This window comes from Vespula pensylvanica, chromosome 1 (assembly GCF_014466175.1).
Source record: "Vespula pensylvanica isolate Volc-1 chromosome 1, ASM1446617v1, whole genome shotgun sequence".
Classification (NCBI taxonomy): domain Eukaryota; kingdom Metazoa; phylum Arthropoda; class Insecta; order Hymenoptera; family Vespidae; genus Vespula; species Vespula pensylvanica.
The window spans coordinates 18,723,760-18,736,321 of NC_057685.1; the positions used below are offsets into that span (position 1 = coordinate 18,723,760).

Here is a 12,562-nt window from a genome sequence, read left to right on the forward strand (position 1 = left end):
TGACAAAGTACTTTAACTCTGCTCGTAATATTCCAATCCAATTTTCAATCTATTCATAGTAATTCGAGTTGAAAAAGTTATCCCCTTCGTAGGTTTAATTGTTGACGCAAACCTCGGATCTTTCTTTTTTTATTCTATCTATCTATCTATCTATCTATCTCTCTTTCTTCTTTCTCTCGAGAAGTTATCGGCGTTTCTTCGTTGGCGGCTTTTCATGAATGCCAAGATAGCCATCGTGGATATACCAAGAGAGAGAGAAGGTAGTGAACTCCTCTGCCTTAGTGGACGAAGAGCTCTACGTGTAGGTACGGCCATATTCTATGTGGAAGCTGTAGACGGGCCTTTTCCACGTAGTGCACCCAGAGAAGCGGCTCTGACAGATCCGTTGGCGCGGAATAACGCGTTTACGAGCTCTTTGTCCGGTCCGCTTTGGACGGCACGGACGGCTTCGTTCTCTCCAACCCTGGCTGTTGCTGCTGCTGCTGTTGTTGCTGCTGCTGCTGCTGCTAGCCTGGGTTGGCTTGGCCTGAGTTGGCCTGGGTTAGCCTGGCCTGCTTTGGCTTGGCTTAGCCTGCTGCTGTTGCTGCTGCTACTGCTACTGCTGCTGCTGCTGCTGCTGCGGCGGCGGCTGCTGTTGCTGCTGCCGACACTGCCGTCGACACTACTCTGCCAATTCTGATCTATTCCCCGACCTTCCAGCTCGCCGACACAGGTTGGCCTCCAGGTAATTGGATAATTCGACCCGGAAGAGAAACCCCACCGTCAGGAAGCTCGTACGGTGGACTATCCTCGGTGTCTATCGATAGAGAAATACGAGACTCACAAAGTGGCTCTGTTTCCTCTTTTTTTTTTTTTTGCTTTTTAGAAAGTTTCCCTTTTTTTTATGTATAGGTTTATGTAAATGAGCTCGTTTAGAATAGAATGGAAATTACTTGTAATGGTCACTCGAGGGATTTGAAGGTTTCTTTGACAATAATCGTCGATTGTTAAGAACGAATTTTTGTATGGTCGTGTAAATTCTAATTAAAAATAAAACAACGAAATGGCAACGACGAGAAATTAACGAACTTTGACAAGACTTGAAACCTTCGATCGTCACCCGCAAACTGATGTTTTCGTCAGTTAATCGCGATCAAAGCATCTACGTATTCGTTCGTCCGTCAAGGAAAATCCTGTTTGGAGATCATCGAATAATTCGAATCCCGATTATTCAATCGTACTATCAATTTAAGAGAATCGTTTATTGATATGTCAAATGGGCTGTCGCATGTCTTGGAAAAGAAAAAAGAGAAAAGAAAAGGAAAAAAAGGAAAAGAAAAAAGGAAAAAATCTTCATAGTCCATAGACACCTATATATCATAGTACACCTATGTACATCATAAACGAAGAAATCGTAGAAAGGACCCTTGACCTGAAACTACAAGGAACTACATCTGTCGAATACCTCGAGCTTTCTTTCTTCCCCTGTCGATGATCATGGATGAATCGAGTTGTCAATGGTAGGCCATTAATAACGCTAATAACTGTTGGGACCACGTTTTCGGTAGAAAGGTCGAGTCTTTGATACAGAAAAAAAGTGAGAGAAAAAGGGAGAGAAAGAGAAAGAGAAAGATAGAGATAGAGAGAGAGAAAGAGATGGGGAGAAATAACAGAGGGAGAATACCATATTGCTGATGTTGAAGCTGAAGCTGAAGCTGAAGCTGAAGCTGAAGCTGATGTTGGCTGCTAAGAGAGAGCAACTCGGTTGCAGGTCAAAGCGTGCGGCGGCACATTGGATACAAACAGCGACACAACAAATACTCCAAGGCTCATTGTCCTCATCGGGAACAGGACAGTTTGACTAGAAATAGGAAGAGAAGAAAACCTATGAGGGAACCCTCATTTTGAAAACATGTTTGCAACAATAAGGCTATTATGACGATCGTTGCTATCGATGTTTCCTTCTTTTTCCTCGTTTCTTCTTTCTCTTTCTTTCTCTTTCTCTGTCTCTGTGTGTGTGTGTGTGTGTGTGTGTGTGTGTGTGTGTGTGTGTGTGTGTATGTCTCTCTCTCTTTCTCTCTTTCGATTCCATCTTTTTACAAGTGGTCAATTCTACACGTCGAAACTGACCCTCGTCATGTCGTCTTCAGCATCTCAATAGGCTAACGATATAGAAGAGTGCTGAAGTAAAACGAGAGGGAGAGAGAGAGAGAGAGAGAGAGAGAGAGAGAGAGAGAGAGAAATCTTTTCTCGTTGTACGATTTTACCGAGAAAATAGTAGACGCCACTCGATATAATGTATATGATTCCGTGTATCATAGATATAAAGAGCTCTTAGAGAGGTCCTCTTACTTGTTATTGAACACCATAAAGGGATCTAATAAATTATCTAGCTCCATATCAGACGTGTGAAATTTTATATATATTTCCTTTTTTTCTTCTATTTTTATTTATTTATTTTTTTTTTTTTTAATACCTACGATAGGTATATGAGAATAATGAAATAATTTTAAATAAAATATCAATATTCTTATCTGTGAATGAATGGTATACGAATGATGAAATAATCGCGAGTATAATGGGATATAAATGATAAAGTAACTACAAATAGAAGAGAAATATTTTTATTCGTAAATAACTAATATATGAATAATACAATAGCTGCAGATATAACAGGAATATTTTTATTTCTAAATGAATGGTATATGAATGCTCTAACGAATATAAATATAATTGAAATATTTTCGTGAATAGGCATACAAATAGGATATAAATAATGAGATAATTGCAAATAGAGAATATAAATAAATCAATGCAAAATTTCAAGGATAACTCTTACATGTATAATAAATAATATCAATACTAATATTAAAATAATATCGTGCACAGTCAAAATATATTTTAATATATAATAATTATTATTATTATTTTATTATTATATATTTTAATAATAATTATTAATAATATTATTATTTTATTATTATATACTACAAATTGAATTAATAATAATTATTGTTATTAATTTTACTATTATTATTATTATTATTATTATTATTATTATTATTATTATCTTGTTTATCAATTTCAATCCAAAGGAAGAAAATGTTGTCTTTCGCGGTCCTACTTAAATCCGAGTTCTCTTTATCCTCTCGAGCGATTATCCTCGGTAGTGCAGAATCGTTCAGGAGCGGGATACTCGAGACCAAGTGGGCATCCAAACCGACTCCTCCCTCTTACTTTCCCTCCGAAGTTGAGAAGCCTCAAATGGCTTCAGGGGTGTCTCTCTCTCTCTCTCTTTCTCTTTCTCTTTCTCTCTCTCTCTCTCTCTCTCTCTCATTCATTCATACTCCGGAAGCACTTCTCGGCTTGAAACGATTGAGACGCCAACGAGACTCTGTACCATGTCGGTCGAGGTGAACCGACTTTAACCATCCTCGTCGAGACCGTTTGTCGACATCCTTCTCTTCTTCTTCTTCCTCTTCTTCTTCTTCTTCCTCTTCTTCTTCTCCTTTTTCTTCTCTTCTCTTCTCTCGTTCATGACTTCTAGTTATCACGTTATACCCTACAACGAAAGCTGCAGTTAATCTCAAAGTTTCCTAAACTTTGACAACTTTAGATCATTCTACCCTAACATCGTAACGTACTTTCGATTCGTCCAATCGGATTTCAATCATATACAGAAGAAATGAGTTTGGAATGAACGAACGAACGAGTGAATAAATGAATGAATGGAAAGAGATAAAAATAGATAGGTGAGCGGAGAGAAAAATTAAAATAGAAAAAAAAGGAAAGAGAAGAAGCGGATTTCCATCGTATACGGTAGAGATGAGTTTGGAATGAATGAACGAATGAACGAATCAATGAATCAATGAATGAAAGTAGATAAGAAAAGATGGGAGGGGATAGAAAAATTAAAATGAAGAAAAGAAACAAGAAACAAGAGAAAAACGAATAGAAGAAGAAGAAGAGGAGGAAGAAATAGAAGAAGGATAAAAAGAAGAAAAAAGAAGATTTGCAGGGGCGGACAACGTTAAGGAGTCGAAATCGTTCGGTGATGATCCCCAGCTCGCACGCGTCGTAATTGATTATCTTTAACATCGACGAGAGTAGGACCACCCCGAAGGACAATAAGAAAAGAAAATAGCGTGAAAGACGAAGACAGAGATAGAAAGAGAGAGAGAGAGAGAGAGAGAGAGAGAGAGAGAGAGAGAGAGAGAAAAGCGTTCGGATGATGAATGTGCCGTCTCAGTTACCGCGTCAGCGAGGCTCTGTCGCTCGTTTGTAAACGAGCTTCCCCCTTTTTTTCTTCTTCCTCTTCCTCTTTTTCTTCTTTCCATGGTCCTTCTTTTTTCTTCTTCTTCGTCTTCCTCTTCTTCTTTTTTTCTTTCTTTTTCTTTTTCTTAGCATCGACGAGCTCCTCCGTGTGTTCCTTAACGTCGGAAGTCTTGAGATGATTCCTCGCGAGAAAGTAAGAAAGCTGAAAGTCAGGTCTACTATTTATACAGCTATTTATCTTCTCGAAGCATGATCGATTAGTAGCAAAAGCCATTAATAAAGTTAATAGATAGGTAATACAAAAGAATTTGTTATATTCGTTAATATTTATTTATTATGTATGTTACATATGTGAAATTTAATAATTATTAAGAATTTATTAACGTCAGTAATATGTTTGTTGAATATTTTCATATATAGCATAAATTTATCGTAAATAAACAATTTCATAAAATTTGATTAAATCAACGGAGAAGTAATTTTTAACGAACATAGTATATTTATAATGTGCGTTATATTTATTAAATTTATTTATTAGATATTCGTACAATTCAATTACTAACTAAACTAATTAAACGACAATAAAACATTTACATAGAAGTAATAGAGTGAGCTAAAGGAAATCATGAGGATGATACTTTTAATGAACTCCTAATAAACGAGAATTAAAGTCGAGATACTGAAAGAGAATGGGGTGGTCACCCTCTCAACTGATATTTAATACAAACGTTACAATATCAAAACACGAGACTCGCAGAATGGCCACTCGAGCGAGCACCCCTTCGCGCCGGTAATACCCGCGTTAGTATATTCCACTTGGGCTGCCTTAAAGGTACACCCCTTTTCGTATTTGTCGCGTGCGCGCGCACTATACAACACTTACATCTACTTTTTTCCTCTCTCTCTCTCTCTCTCTCTCTCTCTCTCTCTCTCTCTCTCTCTTTCTTTCTCTTTCTCTTTTGCTCTTTTGCTTTCTCTTTATCTTTGTCTCTCTCTCTCTCTCTCTTTCTCTCTCTCTCTCTCTCTCTTTCTCTCTCTCTCTCTCTCTCTTTCTCTCTCTCTACGATATTTTGTATCCTATCGTTGTTGTTCACACGAACACGATACATAAAACTATCATTCCCCTAGGTCTCAAGCATTACAATGGAATCGAAAACTATCGTTTTCGACGACGACAGAGTTATTTACACGTGTTATTATCGCTGGTTGGTTATGAACGATGAATCGTTCAGAAGTGTTACGATTTACCCCCTCTCTCTATCTCTCCCTCTCTCTCTCTTTCTCTCTTTTAGTACCCATTTACCTTTTCATTTTTTTCTTTACTTACACCACCCCTCCATCCCTTACGAAACATTCTGCCTGCTTATTTATGAATTATAACTATAAATAGATAGCTCAAACACGTCCCTATATTCTTTTCTTTTATAGGACGCCTTATGTTCGTCTTTCTCTCCCTATTTCCATGTCCAAAGAATTTTGAAATTTACCCTCTCTCTCTTTCTCTCTCCCCCCTCTCTCTCTCTCTATATATATATATACATATATATATATATATATATATATATATATATATACCAGTAGGATTTTCTAATTCATGAATTATAGAAGGTAAAAGTCAGTGACCAAAGGGAATGAGAGAGGGGGAGGAAGAAGGGTGTTCCTCTTCGTAAACGTAAAAGGCAAGCTTTCACGCTTGCCGAAGGCAGAAACACGCGAGAAATCGCGAACGATCGCGAACGTGTACTATCGAGGCCCATTTTCGAAAGTCAATCGACCGTGAGTCTCTTCCTACTCTCCTCTCCTCTCCTCATCTCTCTTCTCCTCTCCTCTCTTCTCCTCTTCTCTTCTCTTCTCTTCTGTCCTCCCCTCTTCTCCCTTCTCGTCGATGGCTCGTACGCTCGTAAATCTCCCTTATATGACTCTCTCTCTCTCTCTCTTTCTCTCTCTCTCTCTCTTTCATGTGACTGACTGCCACCCCGACGACACGTCGAATTAGCCTCGACGGGAAGTTTTTGGGAATCGACGATTCGCAAACGCGTCCTTCGCGTTAAATGGAGCCCCACATTTTGTGGGATCCCTCGGCTTTATCGTTATATATATGTATATATATATTTTTTTATTTATGTACATATGTAAGTTTGCGTGTATATGTGTGTCTATCTATCTGCGACTGTATTCATCTTTGTGCTTTATATTGGATAAAGAACGACCATCGATGATTATATGTTATTTTATAATGATTATTATTATTGTTATTATTATTTCTTTTCTTTTTTCATATTTCCTGAGAGCTATTTATTTGGAAAGAGTTCGATCAGATTGTCATTATTATCGTTATTATTATTTTCAGTAGTAGTAATAGTAGTGGTATCTTATTTATTTATTTATTTATTTATTTTTATTAGTTCGTTTTTTATCTAAACGTAATGAACGTTTTATTTTTCCATAATTATTATAATTATTTTTAATATTCAGTGAGTTCGATTATATATTCGATATCGTTGCTATTATTATTATTATTATTATTATTGTTGTTGTTGTTGTTGTAATTATTATAATTATTAATTTTCATATCGGGTTAATGAACGAGCATCGAATGTATTTCTTGTATTATTACTATTAATATTACTATTACTTACGATAATTATAAATTGGAAAAGAAGTCGTGGGAAGTTACAAATATTTTTCTAAGAAAAATATCAAAATAGTTTGCATCGTTCTTTGTTCTCTAACGATCGAAGGATCTAACATCATCATAATTCCCTCTTTCTCTCTCTCTCTCTCTCTCTTTCCACACTTTTTCTAAAAAAATCGAGGCGTGGCAGCTTGGCGAACGTCCATGTGGTTTACTATAAAAGTTCGTCTTGTCAAGGACACAATGAATCGTAAAGTTATCTACGATGGAACAGCTTCTATGATCGTCTTTATTTCTCTCTCTCTCTCTCTCTCTCTCTCTCTCTCTCTCTCTCTCTATCTTTGAACGACCCTCTCTAAGCTATGTCATCGTCCTTGAAAAAAGACGATTGATCTCTAACGCGCGTGAAAAGTATGCGATGATGTAAGAACGAAAAAGTAGAGAAACGTTTTTTTCTTTTCTTTCTATTCCTTTTCTCTTTCTATTTCTTTTTCTTTTTCTTTTTCTTTTCCTTTTTGGTTGATCGGGGTTGAAGTTAGAAAGAACAGAAAAAATAGATGATCTATGAGACAGCAGAATTATTGTTGCGAAAATATCTTTGTAAGATGTAGGGAGTTCTTTTGTGTGTGTGTGTGTGTGTATGTGCATTTGAGTCGATTAAATGTGATCACAAATTCTTCAATCGTTTGGAAACATGTCACATTTTATCTTTAATGGTTTTATATATATATATAGACATATGTATGGTATGTATATGTATATATATATATAAATATGTGTGTGTATGTATGTATATATGAATATGAAATATATTTAATGCTCAAAATTAACAAGAGAAATCTTAATGAAAATCAATTGAATACCTTATTTGTAAGTATTTGTTTCGAAGTTATTAACAAAACAAAAAATTATTCAACCATTCGGAAACACGTCACTTGTTATCTTCGCCATGTTTCTCCTCTTCTTTTTTTATTATAAATTTGGTATAAAAATATGGCATAATGCAATAATGCTCAAAATTGGCACAAGAAAAAATCTTGATAAAAATCAATTTATCACTTTATCGACAGGTACTTATTTTTTTCGACTTCATTCAAAAAATATTATTCAATCGTTCGGAAACACGTAACGTTTATCTTCACGCATTGTTTCTTTTCGTTCTTTTATACATTTTTTATAATGACATGGAATAATACTTAATGCTCAAAATTGGCACAAGGAAAAACTTGATAAATATCAGTTGATCATTGTATCTGTAGGTATTTGTTTCGATTTAATTAAAAAAAAGAAAAAAAGAAAGAAAGATAAAAAGTAAAAATAAACAAAATATTATCGAATCGCTCGGAAACACGTCGTAATGTTTGTTTCTTTTTTTTCTTTTTTGTTTCTTTTATAAATATTTTATAATAACATAAAGTAATACTTCGTACTCAAATTCTTAATGAAAAGTGAATTCACTTGATTCCTGTCGACTTCAATTTGATATGAAAAAAAGAAAAAGATAATTCTTCGAAATCGTATAATTTTTAAATTTAATATTAATTAAAAAACAAAATTTTTGCTTTCAAGGTCACAGCGGAGTGAACCAATTGGGTGGCGTCTTCGTCGGTGGTAGACCGCTTCCGGATTCGACGAGACAAAAGATCGTCGAATTAGCTCATTCGGGGGCACGTCCTTGCGACATCTCAAGAATCCTGCAGGTCAGCAATGGCTGCGTTTCGAAGATCCTTGGCAGGTTGGTTGAAATACTGCACGTGTATTTTTATTTATTTACTTATTGTAGTTTTAATCGTATCATCGTAAAACGCTAAAGATCGAGAGTAATAATCTTTGCAAATTTTTTGGAGGATTGTATCGCATGAAAAAGAAAAAAAAAAAGAGAGAGAAAAAAATCAAGAAAGAAAAAAGAAAAAAAAAAGAAGAGAGAAAAACATCATTATATTTGCAATCATGTTCGTAAGTTCTGTTCGCTACATCTGTGTAAACATTATCGACGATGAAATCGTTAAACTATCGATCTCTCTCTTTCTCTCTCGTGTATATATATATATATATATAAAAATATATGTATGTATATGTAACTTTACTTCGCCATATATGCTATATATTAGGATAAATCGTATATCATCGAAGATATAGCATAAATTAATTAACGTAGAGATAATGATCGAAATGAAGTTTTATGAATACATTGAAAACATATTTGTGAAGTAACCTTATCTTTTAATATTTATCTTCTTCATTTTCTTAATGTATCCTTATCTTTTAATATTTATCTTCTTCTTTTTCTTCTTCTTTGTAACATTGTTTGATTAATACCGAAAAGCGCAAGTTAAGATTACTTTGTACGGAACATTAATTATATTTTCGATAAATCATACGTACGTCGTATTCCTTAACTTCACTTGGAATTATTCGTACAGAAAAAAAAAAAAAAAAAAAAAAAAAAAAAAAAAAAAAAAAAAAAAAAAAAAAAAAAGAAAGAAAAAGAATTAAAAAAGAATTCTCCTTTTTTAGAAAACTCGAGACACATGGCATTGAATTTCGAATCTAAAACAAAAATAAATAAAAAAAAAAATAATGAAAAGAGAAAAGACGAAGATTTTGTTGAATCGAATGACAATTAAATACGGACTTATATAAGTCCATACATAAGACTACCAAATTGTACCGCAAAATATTATTGTTGCAGGTACTATGAGACCGGATCCATAAGGCCAAGGGCCATTGGCGGCAGTAAGCCGCGAGTGGCCACGGCGGAAGTCGTCAGCAAGATCTCACTTTATAAAAGCGAGTGCCCGTCGATCTTTGCTTGGGAGATCAGAGATCGTTTACTTCAGGAGGGCGTGTGCACGAACGACAACATTCCAAGCGTGAGTAGCCCGTTTACCGCACCTTTAGATCGTTTTATGTCGTCATACATATTTCATCTGCATCATGTTACATACATATTTTATATACGTATATATATGTGCGTGCGTGTGTATATATATATATATATATATATATATATATATATGAAAAAGAGACCCTACATAATATGTATATATAGTTTACAAGAAATTTGAAAAATGTTATAGATAGTCTTACGAGAAATTCCAAAAATATTGTAAAATAGGAGTTTCATTGGAATTGGTTTTCATTTATATGAATTTTATTTTTACATAAAAGTTCGCTTGAGTATTCGTTATACGTATTTGTTAATCTTAAAAAACGTTCGTCTTGTAGAAAATTTATTACAATTTTTTTTAATACTACACAGAGATTCGTTTAAAGGTTCGATATCATTTTTATTATCAACGATTGTTTAATATTATTTAATTTAGAAAATTATATAGACCTTTCGATGTTACATCATTTTTGCTATCTTAGAAAATATTTACTTCTTCTATTTCACAACTTTATAACTAAATATTAATTAAACATGAAGATTTTAATACAAGTATCAACGTTAACGAATACTTAATAACAGTTTAGTAAACTTACGTAAATCTTGTTACATACATATATACATACATATATCTATATATTTACACAAAATAAATTTATATTAAAAATCTTACATGGAAAGAATATTTATTATACCTATGTATATATATATATATATATATATATATATATATATAAAAAAGAAAGAACTGCTGATACACAGAGATCAGTACATACGTAACACACGCACACGTACATGTATATACATATATATGTTTATATAATACATAGAGTATCGAGATACTTGTACGCACGTAAACGCGTTTAAAAGCGTTCACCATGTTGTCAGTAAAGGGCTGGTACGAGCGTGCTCAACGAGAGAACGGTTGTAAAGACGATGTCATAAAGCATGTCGCAAAACACACGTAATGGAGCCCAACTTTTCGGTATGAGAGGAGTGAGGAGGTGAGGAGGATCGAGGATGGTTCGGGGGTGAGCAATGGGAAGTGGAGTGTGGGGGGTGGGGAGTGGAAGTGTGGAAAAGAGATGGAAAGGGAATGAGTGGGAGGAAGAGGGGGAGGGGGATGAACGCGCAGGCGTATTGTCAACGAGGCTTTGTCTACTCACACAAAACACGACCGCATTTACATAGATAGCGCGAGTCGACTTTCGCGGAGGGAGGATGAGAGGGTTTCAACGTGGGGATGGTTGCTGTTAGGTTGCTGTTAGGTTGCTGTTAGGCTCCTAGTAGATAGATAAATAGGAAGGACGAAAATAAATCAGTTTTTTCCTTCTTCTTTTTCTTTCCTTTCCATTTTTAATTTTAACTAATGAAAGAAGTCGTAATTATAATAGATATACGTTCGATATTATTCGCGTGATTAATTAATAATATACAAATTTTATTTTCTTCTATTTCATAGATCGATCGAAAGCTTTCCCTTCGTTTTATTTTTCTTTATTTATTTATTTAGAATAAAAATTCGTTTTGATCGAATTGAATTCCTATGATAGTCCCTAATAATATCTTTTGATATTGTAGAATTTTGACGTTTGTTGTTAGTTTGTGATCAGTAGTTAGGTAAATAGGAATGATGAAAATCAATTTTTTTTCTGACACCAACGAGAAATCATAAAAGTGTCTACGTTATTCTTTGTTCGACAAATCTATAGAAATCTTTTCTTTTGCGTCTAGATAGAAAGAAATTCACGGGACTATCTATCTGTTCGAGTCGAATTCTGATATTAAATAGAAAATCTAGTTAGACCGATAATAATTAAACAGATAAATAGGAATAATGTAAAGCAGCTCGATAGCTTGCTCGATGAAATAAGAAATGCGTGAAGATCAATTCTTCTCTTTTTTCCTGTTCCTTCTTTCTTTATCCTACGAGATGAAAAAGAAACGTAAGAAAAGAAATTTTCCCCTTGCTCGATTGAATGTAATACGAATTCGTTCACTTTCGATTAGAGATATCTTAAAAGGAAAAAAATAAAAAAAAAAAACAAAAAAGAGAGAGAGAGAGAGAGAGAGAGAGATAGAAAAAGAAAAGAAAAAGACAAATAATTCGTTTTCTCTTTCCGAATCGGAAAGAAAAAGAAAAAAGAAAAATTCATGACGATTCAGAGTTGTATCAAGGAATTTTCTTTCTACCGGTATTATAGAAAATATTTCAGTTTAGGAGAGACTGAGGGAAGGGTGAGAAGGGCTGGAAGAAGAGCGGAGAACGTGGAAAACGAAGAGAAAGACGAGAAAACGTTTCAAGAACAAGGGAATCAATTAAGAGATTGCTCGAAAAGGAGAAGGGAAATGCGACGCATGGATCAAAAGGAGATTCTTTGACGTCTCTTTCTTCTCTCTCTCTCTCTCTTTCTCTCTCTCTCTCTCTCTCTCTCTCTCTCTCACTCTCTATCTTTTTCTCTTCTTTTTTTTCCCTTGCAATCTCGAAATCTTACTCTTTCTTCTCCCCATCGCGTCAGAGTTCACGAAGGGGGTCGGTCCTCTTGCTTTCTCTCTCTCTTTCTCTCTCTCTCTCTCTCTCTCTCTCTTCCTCTCTCTTTCTCTCTATTTCTCTTCATGGTGGTACTCCTCGACGTAGCTGGTTGCCATGGATATTTGCATGCGTCCAATAAACGGTGGCTAAGGGGCTCTCGACTTGCTTAGGGGTAAAAAGCAAAAGAGGGTCGCTAAATTCTCCTTTCCTCTTCTCTCTCTTTCTCTCTCTCTCTCTCTCTCTCTCTCTG

The 12,562-nt window shown here is 34.8% G+C and overlaps 1 protein-coding gene across 5 annotated transcripts in view; it reads left to right on the forward strand.

Moving 5' to 3' along the window:
* LOC122631676 (paired box protein Pax-6-like) overlaps positions 1-12,562 on the forward strand; it is a 90,226-nt gene that overhangs the window by 24,273 nt on the left and 53,391 nt on the right. For 4 of the 5 annotated variants that reach the window (XR_006327754.1, XM_043817678.1, XM_043817652.1 and 1 more), the window contains exons 3-4: positions 8,459-8,624; positions 9,579-9,762. Coding sequence is in view for 4 of the 5 variants with exons in the window: in XM_043817678.1 (XP_043673613.1) it covers positions 8,459-8,624; positions 9,579-9,762 (350 nt within the window). In the remaining variant the exon portion in view is untranslated. The remainder of the gene's footprint in view (positions 1-8,458; positions 8,625-9,578; positions 9,763-12,562) is intronic. The other variant, XM_043817670.1, reaches the window with a different exon arrangement.